The 17,991-nt window shown below is 49.3% G+C and overlaps 1 protein-coding gene across 1 annotated transcript in view; it reads right to left on the reverse strand.

The window, feature by feature from the left end:
• Positions 1-11,208: 11,208 nt before the first annotated feature.
• The window catches only part of LOC144486626 (pyruvate carboxylase, mitochondrial-like), a gene marked incomplete at its 3' end in the record, with an annotated part of 306,524 nt that continues 299,741 nt past the window's right edge, over positions 11,209-17,991 (reverse strand). Inside the window, exon 5 of the mRNA XM_078204674.1 lies at positions 11,209-11,298. Within this exon, the coding sequence (XP_078060800.1) occupies positions 11,209-11,298 (90 nt within the window). The remainder of the gene's footprint in view (positions 11,299-17,991) is intronic.

Consider the following 17,991-nt stretch of genomic DNA (forward strand, 5'->3'; position numbering starts at 1 on the left):
GAGGGAGAATGCCAAAAGGGGCTTCCTCCAAATAAACCAGGACCAGAAGCTCTTTAAGTGGGTAAATGTCCTTCAACACAACAGCGGACAAGTCCTTGCAGATAAACCGAACGGCGTCTGACCATGGACTGCACAACTCAACATCTCTCGATAGAAAGGCGGCTATTCAGGGACGGAGCCGCAAAGTATTTCAGATTTTCATTTCATGCCTTGTATTCAATTTATTTTCCAAGCCGGATCAAATCATACTTTGTCTATTTTCTTGTGTATTAAAAACAGAACCTGTACGAATTTGATTTTGATTTGATTTATTATTGTCACATGTATTGGGATACAGTGAAAAGTATTGTTTCTTGCGCGCTAGACAAAGCATACCGTTCATAGAGAAGGAGAGAGTGCAGAATGTTGTGTTACAGTCACAGCTAGGGTGCAGAGAAAGATCAACTTAATATAAGGGAGGTCCATTCAAAAGTCTGACAGCAGCAGGGAAGAAGCTGTTCTTGAGTCGGTCGGTACGTGACCTCAGGCTTTTGTATCTGTTTCCTGACGGAAGAAGGTGGAAGAGAGAATGTCCGGGGTGCGTGGGGATCCTTGATTATAGAATAGAATAGAATCCCTACAGTGCATCGGCCCATTGGATCAGTGCCAACAGCAATCCTACCCAAGCCCTATCTCTGTCACCCCACATATTTACCCAGCTAATCCCTCTAACCTATGCATCCTGGGACACCAAGCGGCAATTTTAGCATGGCCAATCAACCTATCCCGTACATCTTTGGAGTGTGGGAGGAAACCGGAGCACCCGGAGGAAACCCACGCAGACACGGGAAGAACACGCAGACTCCACACAGACAGTGACCCCAGCTGGGAATCGAACCCGGGTCCCTGGAGCTGTGAGGCCGCAGTACTAACCACTGTACCACCGTGCCGCCCTGTCTGCTTTTCCCAAGGCAGCGGGCAGTGCAGACAGAGTCAATGGATAGGAAGCTGGTTTGCGTGATGGATTGGGCTACATTCACGGCCTTTTGTAGTTTCTTGCGGTCTTGCACAGCGCAGTGGGTTTTTAACAGCAGTCGAGGTAGAGATTGCGAAAAAAATACTCATCGATAAAGAATAACCCTTCAGACGAAGGCTGCTTGAGGGGGTACTCCCTTTCAGGCCATTGACGCAACGGCCCTACCCTCTCCGCTGTGTAGAATGCACTGCAGGCAAGGAGGCCATTCGGTCCAACCAGTCCCTGCTCGTATTTATGTTGCCTACGACCAGGTCCCACGAACGATTTAAAAAACAAGACAGGTTTTTATGACAATGGTTTCGAGGGCACAGCCTCAGAGTAAAGAGACGACCCTTTAGAACCGAGATGAGGAGGAATTTCTTCAGCCGGAGGGTGGGTGAATCTGTGGAATTCGTTGCCACAGAGGAGGCCGGGTCAGCGAGTGTATTGGGGACAGAGATAGATAGGTTCCCGATTTTCTTTTCATAATTCGTGGGACATGGGCGTCGCTGGCTGGGCCCAGCATTTATTGCCCATCCCTAGTTACCCTTGGACGGCAGTTGAGAGTCAACCACATTGGCTGTGGCTCTGGAGTCACATGTAGGCCAGACCGGGTAAGGATGGCAGATTTCCTTCCCCAAAGGACATTAGTGAACCATATGGGTGGTAAGGGGATCAAATGATGTGGAGATGCCGGCGTTGGACTGGGGTAGTCACATTAAGAAGTCTCATGACACCATGTTAAAATCCAACAGGTTTATTTGGTAGCACGAGCTTTCGGAGCGCTGCTCCTTCATCAGCTGAGTGACCAATAGGTGATCTAAGGTCACGGGGAAAAGGTGGGAGAATGGGGTTGAGAAACGTATTAGCCATGGTGGAGCAGACTCGATGGGCCGAATGGCCTAACTCTGTTCCATTATCTCATGGCCCCAACATTAGACTTTTATTTGCAGATCTTTATTGAATTCACATTTCACGAGCTGCCCTGGCGGGATTCGAACCTGGGTCACAGAATCAGAACATAGAACATAGAACATTACAGCGCAGTACAGGCCCTTCGGCCCTCGATGTTGTGCCGACCAGTGAAACCAATCTAAAGCCCACCGAACCTACACTATTCCAATATCATCCATATGTTTATCCAATAACCATTTGAATGCTCTTAATGTTGGCGAGTCCACTACTGCTGCAGGCAGGGCATTCCACTCCCTTACTACTCTCTGAGTGAAGAACCTACCTCTAACATCTGTCCTATATCTATCGCCCCTCAATTTAAAGCTATGTCCCCTTGTGTTAGCCATCACCATCCGAGGAAAAAGGCTCTCACTATCCACCCTATCTAATCCTCTGATCATCTTGTATGCCTAAAGAATCACAGAATACTACAATGCAGAAGAGGCCCTTCGGCCCATCGAGTCTGCACTGACGCATGAAAGGCCCTGATCTCCCACCTAATCCCACATGCCAGCACTTGGCCCGTAGCCCTGAATGTTATGATGTGCCAAGTGCTCATCCAGGTACTTTTTAAAGGATGTGAGGCATTCCGCCTCCACCACCCTCCCAGGCAGCGCATTCCAGACCCTCACCACCCTCTGGGTAAAAAACCTTTGCTTCAAATCACCCCTAAACCTCCCAGCCCCTCACCTTTAACTTGTGTCCCCTCGTGACTGACCCTTCAACTAAGGGGAACAGCTGCTCCCTATCCACCCTGTCCGTGCCCCTCATAATCTTGTACACCTCGATCAGGTCACCCCTCAGCCTTCTCTGCTCCCGAGAAAACAACCCAAGTCTACCCAGCCTCTCTCCATAACTTAAATGTTCCATCCCAGGCAGCATCCTGGTGAATCTCCTCTGCACCCCCTCCAGTGCGATCACATCCTTCCTATAATGTGGTGACCAGAACTGCACACAGTGCTCCAGCTGTGGCCTCAGCAAAGTTCTACACAACTCCATCATGACCTCGCTGCTTTTGTAATCCATACCCCGATTGATAAAGGCCAGTGTGCCATACGCCTTTTTTCCCCACCCTATTAACCTGCCTTTCCGCCGTCAGAGATCTAGGGACAAACACGTCAAGGTACCTTTGTCCTTCGGAACTTCCCAATGTCAGACCTTACATAGAAACATAGAAAAACTACAGCACAATACAGGCCCTTCAGCCCACAAAGTTGTGCCGAACATGTCCCTCCCTTAGCGATTACTAGGCTTACCTATAACCCTCTATTTTACTAGGTTCCATGTACTTATCTCAACGTCTCTTAAAAGACCCTATCGAATCCGCCTCCACCACCGTTGCTGGCAGCCGATTCCACGCACCCACAACCCTCTGAGTGAAAAACTTACCCCTGACATCTCCTCTGTTCCTCCTCCCCAGTACCTTAAACCTGTGTCCTCTTGTGGCAACCATTTCAGCCCTGGGAAAAAGCCTCCGACTATCCACTCGATCAATACCTCTCAACATCTTATACACCTCTATCAGGTCACCCCTCATCCTTCGTCTCTCCAAGGAGAAAAGGCCGAGCTCACTCAACCTATCCTCATAAGGCATGCCCCACAACCCAGGCAACATCCTTGTAAGTCTCCTCTTTCTATGGCTTCCACATCCTTCCTGTAATGAGGCGACCAGAACTGCGCGCAGTACTCCAAGTGGGGTCTGACGAGGGTCCTATACAGCTGCAGCATTATCTCCCGACTCCTAAACTCAATTCCTCAATTGATGAATACTTTTTCATTGAATACTTCCTCGTCAAGTTACCCTTTCCAAAGTGCATCACATAATGTCCCTCGACATTACCCTGGATCTCTGGATCCAGTGACAATACTACTACACCACGGCCTAACCATGAGTTGCAACCTGTTCAGTAGCAGGGGAAATACACTCACAAATAATAAGCGCTTACATCACAAACAGTGTCAGCAACAAATGGCAGATTCGAATTCTGCGAGCTGAGTTTTAGCACATAGAACATTACAGCGCAGTACAGGCCCTTCGCCCCTCGATGTTGCGCCGACCAGTGAAACCAATCTAAAGCCCCTCTAACCTACACTATTCCAATATCATCCATATGTTTATCCAATGACCATTTGAATGCTCTTAATGTTGACGAGTCCACTACTGCTGCAGGCAGGGCATTCCACGCCCTTACCACTCCCTGAGTAAAGAACCTATCTCTAACATCTGTCCTATATCTATCAACCCACAATTTAAAGCTATGTCCCCTCGTGTTAGCCATCACCATCCGAGGAAAAAGGCTCTCACTATCCACCCTATCTAATCCTCTGATCATCTTGTATGCCTCTATTAAGTCACCTCTTAACCTTCTTCTCTCTAACGAAAACAACCTCAAGCCCCTCAGCCTTTCCTCATACGATTTTCCCACCATACCAGGCAACATCCTGGTAAATCTCCTCTGCACCCTTTCCAACACTTCCACATCCTTCCTATAATGCGGCGACCAAAACTGTACGCAATACTCCAAGTGCGGCTGCACCAGAGTTTTGTACAGTTGCAACATGACCTCCTGGCTCCGAAACTCAATCCCTCTACCAATAAAAGCTAACACACCGTATGCCTTCTTAACAACCCTATCAGCCTGGGTGCCAACTTTCAGGGATCTATGCACATGGACACCCAGATCCCTCTGTTCATCCACACTATCAAGTATCTTACCATTAGCCCAGTACTCTGTATTCCTGTTACTCCTTCCAAAGTGAATCACTTCGCACTTTTCCGCATTAAACTCCATTTGCCACCTCTCAGCCCAGCTCTGCAGCTTATTTATGTCCCTCTGTAACCTGCCACTTCCCTCCACCGACTTTAGTGTCATCCGCAAATTTACTAATCCATCCTTCCACGCCCTCATCCAGGTCATTAATAAAAATGACAAACAGCAGTGGCCCCAAAACAGATCCTTGCGGTACACCACTAGTAACTGAACTCCAGGATGAACATTTCCCATCAACCACCACCCTCTGTTTTCTTCCAGCTAGCCAATTCCTGATCCAAACCACTAAATCACCCTCAATCCCATGTGTCCATATTTTCTGCAAAAGCTTGCCATGGGGAACCTTAACAAATGCTTTGCTGAAATCTATATACACCACATCAACCGCTTTACCCTCATCCACCTCTTTGGTCACCTTCTCAAAGAACTCAATAAGGTTTGTGAGGCACGACCTACCCTTCACAAAACCGTGCCGACTATCCCTAATCAAATTATTCCTTTCTAGATGATATAAATCCTATCTCTTATAATCCTTTCCAATACTTTGCCCACAAAAGAAGTAAGTTAAACTTTATTCCTTGTGCACCAGTCGCTGAAGGTAAGCATGCAGGTGCAGCAGGCGGTAAAGAAGGCAAATGTTGGCCTTCATTGCGAGAGGTTTCGAGTACAGGAGCAGGGATGTGTTGTTGCAATTATACAGGGCCTTGGTGAGGCCACACCTAGAGTATTGTGTGCAGTTTTGGTCTCCTTTTCTGAGGAAGGATATTCTTGCTCTCGAGGCAGTGCAGTGAAGGTTTACCAGGCCGATTCCGGGGATGGCGGGACTGATGTGTGAGGAGAGATTGACCAGGTTAGGATTGTTTTCGCTGGAGTTCAGATGAATGAGGGGGGGATCTCATAGAGACTTATAAAATTCTAACAGGACTGAGACAGGGTAGATGCAGGGAGGATGTTCCCGATGGTGGGGGGAGTCCAGAACCAGGGATCGCAGTCTGAGGATTCGGGGTGGACCATTTAGGACGGAGGTGAGGAGACATTTCTTCACCCGGTGAGCCTGTGGAATTCATTACCACAGGAAGTAGTTGATGGCAAAATATTGAAGAGGCGGCTGGATATAGCACTTGGGGCGAACGGGGTCAAAGGTTATGGGGAGAAAGCAGGATGAGGCTATTGAGTTGGATGATCAGCCATGATGTTGATGAATGGGGGAGCAGGCTGAAGGGCCGAATGGCCTCCTACTGCTCCTATCTTCTGTGTTTCTCTGTTCCCTGAGAGCTGCGAATATTCCTGTCGCGGAGGCTTGTACTGCAGGACGGTTTAAGTCTGGACGTCTCTTTGGGGAGTGGCGGAAGGAGCTGGAGGCTGGAGGTTTCACTGTTCTTAGCACAAAATCTGTCAGTGAGCGTGGAGAGGATCAGCTCAGGATTTGTTCCTGTTCTCAGCTTCCTCCCTCCTCCCCCGGGGAAGCGGCAGCCGGCAGGTTTATGAACCTGCTTCCTCGCGATGTACAACTTGCCAGGCATGCCAATTCCAGCGGGCAGGGAGACACAAAAATAAATCTACCTGACTGGCGCACATTCACGGAGCAGCACTCTGCAGGTTGATTTGATTTATTATTGTCCCCTAGTCGCCACGCTCCAGCGCCTGTTCGGGTTACACTGAGGGAGAATTTAGCACGGTCCAATGTACCCAACCAGCACATCTTTGGACACTAAGGAGCAATTTAGCATGGCCAATCCACCTAACCTGCACATCTTTGGACACTAAGGGGCAATTTAGCATGGCCAATCCACCTAACCTGCACATCTTTGGACACTAAGGGGCAATTTAGCATGGCCAATCCACCTAACCTGCACATCTTTGGACACTAAGGGGCAATTTAGCACGGCCAATCCACCTAACCTGCACATCTTTGGACACTAAGGGGCAATTTAGCATGGCCAATCCACCTAACCTGCACATCTTTGGACATTAGGGGCAATTTAGCATGGCCAATCCACCTAACCCGCACATCTTTGGACACTAAGGGACAATTTAGCATGGCCAATCCACCTAACCTGCACATCTTTGGACACTAAGGGACAATTTAGCATGGCCAATCCACCTAACCCGCACATCTTTGGACACTAAGGGACAATTTAGCATGGCCAATCCACCTAACCCGCACATCTTTGGACACTAAGGGACAATTTAGCATGGCCAATCCACCTAACCCGCACATCTTTGGAGTGTGGGAGGAAACTGAAGCACCCGGAGGAAACCTACACAGACACGGGGAGAACGTGCAAACTCCACACAGACAGTGACCCAAGCCAGGAATCGAACCCGGGTCCCTGGCGCTGTGAAGCAGCAGTGCTAACCACTGTGCCACACTTGTGACTGGGTTTGAAGGCCAGTGTCAGAGGGTTCACGGTCCCAACGTGTGAGGGATCCAAATCCTGGTTGAATAGCTTTACTGGGGAGGGCGGGGCAATCTGTCCTGAGCAGAGAACCCAGGCACCATTCGATGGAGACAAGCAGGCAGGATGGGTGAAGGGAGTGTAGGCGACACCGATATTGACAGGAAGACTACCCAGCATGGTGGCACAGTGGGTTAGCACTGCTACCTCACAGCGCCAGGGACCCGGGTTCGATTCCCGGCTTGGGTCACTGTCTGTGTGGAGTCTGCACGTTCTCCCCGTGTCTGCATGGGTTTCCTCCGGGTGCTCCGGCTTCCTCCCACAGTCCAAAAGACGTGTTGTTTAGGTGGATTGGCCATGCTAAATTGCCCCTTCGTGTCCAAAGGTGTGCAGGTTAGGTGGATTGGCCGTGCTAAATTGCCCCTTAGTGTCCAAAGATGTGCAGGTTAGGTGGATTGGCCATGCTAAATTGCCCCTTAGTGTCCAAAGGTGTGCAGGTTAGATGGATTGGCCGTGCTAAATTGCCCCTTAGTGTCCAAAGATGTGCAGGTTAGGTGGATTGGCCGTGCTAAATTGCCCCTTACTGTCCAAAGATGTGCAGGTTAGGTGGATTGGCCGTGCTAAATTGCCCCTTAGCATCATAGGACATTAAGATATTGGAGCAGAATTAGACCATTCGGCCCATCGAGTCTGCCCCGCCATGGCTGATAAGTTTCTCAACCCCATTCTCTCGCCTTTTCCCCGTGACCTTTGACCCCCTCACCAATCGGGAACCTATCTATCTCTGTCTCCAATACACTCGCTGACCCGGCCTCCTCTGTGGCAACAAATTCCACAGATTCACCCACCCTCCGCTGAAGAAATTCCTCCTCATCTCGGTTCTAAAGGGTCCGTCCCTTTACTCTGAGGCCGTGCCCTCGGATCCCAGTCTCTCCGACTAATGGAAACATCTTCCCCGCGTCCACTCTATCCGGGCCTTTCAGTATTCTGTAAGTTCCAGTGAGATCCCCCCTCATCCTTCTAAACTTCAGACCCAGAGACCTCAAACGCTCCTCATATGTCAAGCCTTTAGATCCCGGGATCGTTCTGGTGAACCTCCTCTGGACCTTCTCCAAGGCCGGCACATCCTTCCTTAGATACGGGGCCCAAAACTGCTCTCAATATTCCAAATGGGGTCTGACCAGAGCCTGATAAAACCTCAGAAGTACATCCCTGCTCTTGTATTCTAACCCTCTCGAAATGAATGCTAACATTGTATTTGCCTTCCTAATAACCAACTCAACCTGCAAGTTAACCTCAAGAGAATCCTGATCTAGGACTCCCAAGTCCCCTTGCACTTCCAATTTCTCAATCCTCTCTTCATTTCGAAGTTAGTCTGTGCCTTTATTATGTGGGTCTCGTTGTCAGAAATTCAACCACATAACAACTGCTATTTATACTGCATAATAATATGCCCCAAGACATTTGGTAGAAGTGTTCTGAAACAGAATTTGACACCAAGCCGCATAAGGACACACTTGGACAGGTGGCCAAAAGCTCAGTCAAAGAGGTCATTTTTCAGGAGCGTCTTACAGGAGGAGGGAGAATTAGAGAGGGATAAAACTTTATGGAGTGAATTCCAGAGCTTCAAGGAGATTAGTAGGGTAGGTGCAGACTTGATGGGCTGAATGGCCTCCTTCTGCACTGTAAGGATTCTATGATTCCATACTTGGCGGCACAGTGGTTAGCGCTGCTGCCTCACAGCGCCAGGGAGTGGGGTTCGAATCCCGGCTTGGGGTCACTGTCTGTGCGGAGTCTGCACGTTCTCCCCAGAGGAGAGAAAGAGGCTGAACGATTGGGGGAGAGAATTTAAGAGTCTTGCGTCCAGTTGGCTGAAGATCTGCCGGCCCATGGAGTGAAGGAGTGGAGGGGGAGAGAAGTTTATTATTTATTCGTCACAAGTAAGGCTTACATTAACACTGCAATGAAGTTACTGTGAAAATCCCCCAGTTGCCACACTCCGGCGCTTGATCGGGTCAATCCACCTAACCAACATGTCTTTCGGACCGTGGGAGGAAACCGGAACACCCGGAGGAAACCCACGCAGACACGGGGAGAACGTGCAGACTCCACACAGACAGCGACCCAAGGCTGGGAATCGAACCCGGGTCCCCTGGCGCTGTGAAGCACAGCAAGAAGTCTCACAACACCAGGTTAAAGTCCAACAGGTTTATTTGGTAGCAAAAGCCACACAAGCTTTCGGAGCACTGCTCCTTCGTCAGATGGAGTGGTTATCTGCTCTCAAACAGTGCAAACAGAAATCAAGTTACAGAATACTAATTAGAATGCGAATCTCTACAGCCAGCCAGGTCCCAAAGGCACAGACAATGTGGGTGGAGGGAGCATTCAACACAGGTTAAAGAGATGTGTATTGTCTCCAGACAGAACAGCTAGCAAGACTCTGCAAGTCCAGGAGGCAAGCTGTGGGGGTTACTGATAATGTGACATAAATACAACATCCCGGTTTAGACCGTCCTCATGTGTGCGGAACTTGGCTATCAGTTTCTGCTCAGCGACTCTGCGCTGTCGTGTGTCGTGAAGGCCGCCTTGGAGGACGCTTACCCGAAGATCACAGGCTGAATGCCCGTGACTGCTGAAGTGCTCCCCCTACTGCTGTGAAGCAGCAGAGCTAACCCACTGTACCACCGTGCCAGAGGTCAGAGTTTGAGGGAAGCAGGGGACTCGGAGGGCCGGAGGAGGGAGGGGGATGAGGCTGGGACGGAGGCATCCGAGGGATGGAAGTAAGGATGTGACAAACGTGAAACGGAACAGCTTGTTCACCCCATCGATCGAAGACACAAATAAATGTTGAGCGAAAACAGTTCTGTCTGAATCCCTGACTGTTACAAGCAGCTGGAGAAATAAATCACGGAAGCCATTCTCCTGAACTGACTCTGGGTGCCCACGTCAGCGGGAAAACCCTGGCACTGTGAGGCAGCAGTGCTAACCACTGTGCCACCCATCTTGTCCACATCCACTCCATCCAGGGCCTCTCACTATTCTGCAAGCTTCACTGAGATTCACCCCCCGCTCCCCGATCCTTCGAAACTCCATCGAATACAGACCCAGGGTCCTCAGACTTTTAAAAATTCATTCCTGGGACATGGGCATCGCTGGCTGGGCCCAGCATTTATTGCCCATCCCTAGTTGCCCCTTGGAGGGCAGTTGAGAACCACATTGCTGTGGCTCTGGAGTCACATGTAGGCCAGACCGGGTAAAGGCGGCACGGTGGCGTAGTGGTTAGCACTGCTGCCTCACAGCGCCAGGGATGCGGGTTCGACTCCCGGCCTTGGGTCACCGTCTGTATGGAGTCTGCATGTTCTACCCCCGTGTCTGCGTGGGTTTCCTCCGGGTGCTCCGGTTTCCTCCCACAGTCCCAAAGACGTGCTGGTTAGGTGCATTGGCCATGATAACTTACCCCTTAGTGTCCCAAGATGTAGTTTAGGGGGATTAGCAGGGTGAATAAGTGGGGTTACAGGGATAGGGGCGGGGTGGGATGGTGGTCGGTGCAGACTCAATGGGCCGAATGGCCTCCTTCAGCACTGTAAGGATTCTACGATTCTACGTTCCTAAAGGGAACCAGATGGGTTTTTCCCACAATGGGTCATCAGTAGATTCTTAATCCCAGATATTTTTTTATTGAATTCAAATTCCACCATCTGCTGTGGCGGGATTCGAACCCGGGTCTCCCAGAACACGGGATTACTAGCCTGGAGATAATACAACTGGGCCATCGCCACCTCAAGCCTTTCATTCCCGGGATCGTTCTGGTGAACCTCCTCTGGACCCTCTCCAAGGCCGGCACATCCTTCCTTAGATACGGGGCCCAAAACTGCTCACAATGCTCCAAATGGAGTCTAACAAGAGCCTGATAAAGCCTCAGCCGCACATCCCTGCCTCTTGTATTCGAGTCCGGATCCTTACAAGGTTGCCTCGATTGTCTTTTGACAATTCACCCCAGAAAGAGAGGGAGAGGTCCACAGAGAGGGCGAGAGAGGGCTACGCAGAGAAATAACACAGTCACAGCAGAATCCAGCAATGAAGCACTCACCCAGAGGAACCTGAGGGATGATGGGATCCACAGATGAAGGCTTTGCTTTGACTGGAATGGGCGTGATTGGTCCATTCACCATGATGTGGCCTGAAAGAGCAACGAGAGAGGCGGGTTTAAAGCAAACAGATAATTCACCATAAGATATAGGAGCAGAATTAGGCCATTCGGCCCATCGAGTCTGCTCCGCCATGGCTGATACATTTCTCAACCCCATTCTCCCCCTTTTCCCCCGTGCCCTTTGACCCCCCTCACCAATCAAGAACCGATCTATCTCTGTCTTCAATACACTCGATGACCCGGCCTCCTCTGTGGCAGCGAATTCCACAGATTCACCCCCACCCTCCGGCTGAAGAAATTCCTCCTCATCTCGGTTCGAAAGGGTCCGTCCCTTTACTCTGAGGCCGTGCCCTCGGATCCCAGTCTCGTGCCATGTGGCACAGAGGTTAGCGTTGCCCGCCTCACGGCGCCAGGGACCCGGGTTCGATTCCGGCCTCGGGTCACTGTCTGTGCGGAGTCTGCACGTTCTCCCCCCGTGTCTGCGTGGGTTTTCCTCCGGGTGCTCCGGTTTCCTCCCACGGTCCAAAGGTGTGCTGGTTAGATGGATTGGCCATGCTAAATAGTCCCTTAGTGTCCAAAGATGTGTAGGTTAGGTGGACTGGCCATGCTAAATTGCCCCTTAGTGTCCAAAGATGTGTAGGTTAGGTGGATTGGCCATGCTAAATTGCCCCCTTAGTGTCCAAAGATGTGTAGGTTAGGCGGATTGGCCATGCTAAATTGCCCCTTAGTGTCCAAAGATGTGTAAGTTAGGTGGATTGGCCATGCTAAATTGCCCCTTAGTGTCCAAAGATGTGCAGGTTAGGTGGATTGGCCATGCTAAATAGTCCCTTAGTGTCCAAAGATGTGTAGATTAGATGGATTGGCCATGCTAAATAGTCCCTTAGTGTCCAAAGATGTGTAGGTTAGGTGGATTGGCCATGCTAAATTGCCCCTTAGTGTCCAAAGATGTGTAGGTTAGGCGGATTGGCCATGCTAAATTGCCCCTTAGTGTCCAAAGATGTGTAGGTTAGGTGGATTGGCCATGCTAAATTGCCCCTTAGTGTCCAAAGATGTGCAGGTTAGGTGGATTGGCCATGCTAAATTGCCCCTTAGTGTCCAAAGATGTGTAGGTTAGGGTGGATTGGTCATGCTAAATTGCCCCCTAGTGTCCAAAGATGTGCAGGTTAGGTGGATTGGCCCTGCTAAATTGCCCCCTAGTGTCCAAAGCTGTGTAGATTAGGTGGATTGGCCATGCTAAATTGCCCCTTAGTGTCCAAAGATGTGTAGGTTAGGGTGGATTGGTCATACTAAATTGCCCCCTAGTGTCCAAAGATGTGTAGGTTAGGGTGGATTGGTCATACTAAATTGCCCCCTAGTGTCCAAAGATGTGCAGGTCAGGTGGATTGGCCATGCTTAATTGACCCTAGTGTCGGGGGATTAGCAGGGTAAATAGTGGGGTTACGGGAATAGGGCCTGGGTGAAATTGTGGTCGGTACAGACTCGATGGGCTGAATGGCCTCCTTCTGCACTGTAGGGATTCTGTGATTCTCTCTGACTAATGGAAACATCTTCCCCACATCCACTCTATCCGGGCCTTTCAGTATTCTGCAAGTTTCAATGAGATTCTCCTCATCCTTCTAAACTCCATCGAGTACAGACCCAGAGTACTCAAACGCTCCTCATACGTCAAGCCTTTAGTTCCCGGGATCGTTCTGGTGAACCTCCTCTGGACCCTCTCCAAGGCCGGCACATCCTTCCTTAGATACGGGGCCCAAAACTGCTCACAATATTCCAAATGACCAGAGCCTGATAAAGCCTCAGCAGTATATCCCTCCTCTTGTATTCTAGTCCCCTCGAAATGAATGTTAACATTTGCCTTCCTGACGACCATCTCAGTGTGCACGTTAACCGTAAGAGAATCCCGAACTCGGACTCCCAAGTCCCTTTGCACTTCTGATTTCTGAATTCTCTCCCTGTCCCAGATTAAAAAGAACACTTCTGATTTACCCAAAATCATATTCATCCACATTTAAAATGCTATGTCCATGTAAATTGCATTATAAATTCATATATCCACGTTGACAATGGGAGATTCCTATGTAAACATGTCACACTGTAATTCCACCCATCTGACAGTGATGGCGCTGTACCCACGCCCAATCCCTCAGTCCACAGTGCTCTGTTACAACCGATTCCCAAAATGACGAAGGGTTGTTCTCTATTTTGCGGTCAATAAGAGAAGGAAACCAAGTATCACGTTTAAAACTAAGTGTCTAGAAACCGTTGGAATATTTTTCTTTCAGTAATTTCACCATCTTAGTTCTCATGTTGGCTTGATTAATGTTTCTCACATTTATTTATTTTAAAATTTAATTTAAAGCGTATTTATTTATTTATAAGCGTCACAAGTAGGCTGACATTCACACTGCAATGAAGTTACTGTGAAAATCCCCCAGTTGCCACACTCCGGCGCCTGTTCAGGTACACAGAGGGAGAATTTGGCATGTATCTTAGAACATAGAACATAGAACATTACAGCGCAGAACAGGCCCTTCGGCCCACGATGTTGCACCGACCAGTTAAAAAAAAACTGTGACCCTCCAACCTAAACCAATTTCTTTTCGTCCATGAACCTATCTACGGATCTCTTAAACGCCCCCAAACTAGGCGCATTTACTACTGATGCTGGCAGGGCATTCCAATCCCTCACCACCCTCTTACCCAGGCCCTCTCCCCCAACCGATCCCCGTAACTCCTGCACATTTACCACAGCCAATCCATCCAACCGACACATCTTTGAACACTAAGGAGCAATTTAGCATGGCCAATCCACCTAACCTGCACATCCTTGGACACTCAGGGGCAATTTAGCATGGCCAATCCACCTAACCTGCACATCTTTGGACACTAAGGGGCAACTTAGCATGGCCAATCCACCTAACCTGCACATCTTTGAACACTAAGGAGCAATTTAGCATGGCCAATCCACCTAACCTGCACATCCTTGGACACTCAGGGGCAATTTAGCATGGCCAATCCTCCTAACCTGCACATCTTTAGAGTGTGGGAGGCAACCGGAGCACCCAGAGAAAACCCACGCAGACATGGGGAGAATGTGCAGACTCTGCACAGACAGTGACCTGAGGCTGGAGTCAAATCCAGGTCCCTGGCGCTGTGAGGCAGCAGCGCTAACCCACTGTGGATGACGTTGAGCTTCTTGACTATTGTTGGGAGCCGCACCCATCCAGGCAAGTGGGGAGTATTCCATCACACTCCTGACTTGTGTCCTTGTAGATGGTGGACAGGCTTTGGGGGCAGTCAGGAGGTGAGTTACTCTCCGCAGGATTCCCAGTGGACAGGCTTTGGGGGGAGTCAGGAGGTGAGTTAATCATCTAGGTTTACAGCATGGAAACAGGCCCTTTGGCCCAACTTGTCCATGCCGCCCACTTTTTACCACTAAGCTAGTCCCAATTGCCTGTGTTTGGCCCATATCCCTCTCTACCCATCTTACCCATGTAACTGTCTAAATGCTTTTTAAAAGACAAAATTGTACCCGCCTCTACTACTACCTCTGGCAGCTTGTTCCAGACACTCACCACCCTCTGTGTGAAAAAATTGCCCCTCTGGACACTTTTGTATCTCTCCCCTCTCACCTTAAACCTATGCCCTCTAGTTTTAGACTCCCTTACCTTTGGGAAAAGATGTTGACTATCTAGCTGATCTATGCCCCTCATTATTTTATAGTCCCCTATAATACAACTCTCACCAACTTTTACAGATGCACCATAGAAAGCATCCTTTCCGGATGTATCACAGCTTGGTCTGGGCTCCTGCTCTGCCCAAGACCGCAAGGAACTACAAAAGGTCGTGAATGTAGCCCAATCCATCATGCAAACCAGCCTCCCATCCATTGACTCTGTCTACACTTCCCGCTGCCTCGGGGAAAAGCAGCCAGCAGAATCAAGGACCCCCACGCACCCCGAACATTCTCTCTTCCACCTTCTTCCGTCGGGAAAAAGATACAAAAGTCTGAGGTCACGTACCGACCGACTCAAGAACAGCTTCTTCCCTGCTGTCGTCAGACTTTTGAATGGACTTACCTTGCATTAAGTTGATCTTTCTCTCCACCCTAGCTGTGACTGTAACACTACATTCTGTACCCTCTGCTTTCCTTCTCTATGAACGATATGCTTTGTTTGTATGGCGAGCAAGAAACAATACTCAACGTGTCCCAGTGCATGTGATATCAATAAATCAAATCAAAAATTAAGTTGATCTTTCTCTACACCCTAGCTGTGACTGTAACACTACATTCTGCACTCTCCTTTCCTTCTCCCCTCTGTACTCTATGAACGGTATGCTTTGTCAGTACAGCGCGCAAGAAACAATACTTTTCACTGTCTCCCAATACACGTGACAAAAATAAATCAAATCAAATCAAAGCATCAGGATTCCGTGCCCCTGACCGCCTCTGGTAGACACAGTGTTTATCTGGTTGGGGCCAGTTTACAGCACATTGCTAACCTCAGCCATCGCCCCAGTCCGAATCTCCCCTCTTTCAAGAGCTGTGTGGTTCAATGGGATAATTACCGCTGTCACTCAGTCTGCTGAGAAGGGTGGGAGAGAGAAAGCAGCCAACTACGCGCTTGTCAGCGCCCTGTCAGCCGTGGTGAAGTTAGTGGAACCTGCCATCAGAGAGAGACTCAGCACACGAAGCTATGTTCGCATTTACATAGCGCCCTGGTGGCAGCAGACTGGAGCAACTAGGTTCAGTTCAGAGTATCGTTTCTCAGGGAGGTTACATTGTCTGCAGAGGCCATTCACTGAGATCGGGACATGGTGAAAAGGAATAAAATTTTGAGCTTGGGTGATGATAAAAGGATCCATTTGAATCCCTACAGTGCAGAAGGAGGCCATTCGGCCCATCGAGTCTGCACTGACCACAATCCCACCCAGGCCCCATCCCCATAACTCCACATATTTACTCTGCTAATCCCCCAACACTAAGAGGCAATTTAGCACGGCCAATCCACCTACCCTGCACATCTTTGGACACTAAGGGGCAATTTAGCATGGCCAATCCACCTAACCTGCACATCTTTGGACACTAAGGGGCAATTTAGCATGGCCAATCCACCTAACCTGCACATCTTTGGACACTAAGGGACAATTTAGCATGGCCAATCCACCTAACCTGCACATCTTTGGACACTAAGGGGCAATTTAGCATGGCCAATCCACCTAACCTGCACATCTTTGGACACTAAGGGGCAATTTAGCATGGCCAATCCACCTAACCTGCACATCTTTGGACACTAAGGGGCAATTTAGCATGGCCAATCCACCTAACCCGCACATCTTTGTACACTAAGGGGCAATTTAGCATGGCCAATCCACCTAACCTGCACATCTTTGGACACTAAGGGGCAATTTAGCATGGCCACAGAGAACGAGACAGAGAGAAAATGTGAGAGAGAGGGAGAGAAAGAGAGAGAAATAGGGATAGTGAGAGACAGAGAGAGAATGAGTGATCAACAGAGATGGAGAGAGAGAGAGAGAGAGACGGTGAGAGTAATAGAGAGAGATTGAGAGAGAGAGAGAGAATGAGAGTGTGAGAGAGTCGGAGAGAGAGAGAGAGGGTCGGAGAGAGTCAAAAGAGAGACTGAGAGAGGAGTGAGAGTGAGACAGAGAGAGAGAATGTGTGAGAGAGAAAAAGAGAGAGGTAGAGATAGTGAGAGACTGAGAGAAAGAGAGAGAGAGAATGGAGGGATGTTTCCCGTCCCGCTGCCACAGGAATCGTAGCGGGTGGGTGGGGGGGCGGACTACGCAAAGATCCGTTGAACTCGGGTGGGATTTTCCGGTTTTGGGGCAAGCATGGCTGGAAAATCCCACCCAATGTGAGAGAGAGAGAGTGTGAGAGAGAGAGTGTGAGAGAGAGAGTGTGAGAGAGAGAGTGTGAGAGCGAGAGAGACAGAGAGGGAGAGACAGGGAGAGAGAGAGGGAGACTGAGAGAGAGAGAGTGAGAGAGAGGGAGACAAAGAGAGAGGGAGAGAGAGAGAGAGAGAGACAGAGAGAGGGAGAGACAGAGAGAGGGAGACAGAGAGAGAGAGAAAGAGGGAGACTGAGAGAGAGAGAAAGAGGGAGACAGAGAGAGAGAGAGTGAGAGACAAAGAAAGTGTGAGGCAGAGAAAGAGAGAGAGCCTTTGACAAGGTCCCTCATTGCAGACTGGTGCAGAAGGTGAAGTCACACGGGATCAGAGGTGAGGTGGCAAGGTGGATACAAAACTGGCTCAGTCAAAGAAGACAGAGGGTAGCAGTGGAAGGGTGTGTTTTTGAATGGAGGGCTGTGACAAGTGGCGTTCCTCAGGGGTCAGTGCTGGGACCTTTGCTGTTTGTAATATATCTAACTGATTTGGAGGAAAATGTAACTGGATTGATTAGTAAGTTTGCGGACGACACAAAGGTTGGTGGATTTGCAGATAGCGATGAGGACCATCAGAGGATACAGCAGGATATAGATCAATTGGAGACTTGGGCGGAGAGATGGCAGATGGAGTTTAATCCAGACAAATGTGAGGTAATGCATTTTGGAAGATCTAATACAGATAGGAAATATACAGTAAATGGCAGAACCCTTAAGAGTGTTGATAGACAAAGGGATCTGGGTGTACAGGTACACAGGTCACTGAAAGTGGCAATGCAGGTGGAGAAGGTAGTCATAGAACATAGAACATTACAGTGCAG

The sequence above is a fragment of the Mustelus asterias genome, unplaced genomic scaffold (assembly GCF_964213995.1).
Source record: "Mustelus asterias unplaced genomic scaffold, sMusAst1.hap1.1 HAP1_SCAFFOLD_418, whole genome shotgun sequence".
Classification (NCBI taxonomy): domain Eukaryota; kingdom Metazoa; phylum Chordata; class Chondrichthyes; order Carcharhiniformes; family Triakidae; genus Mustelus; species Mustelus asterias.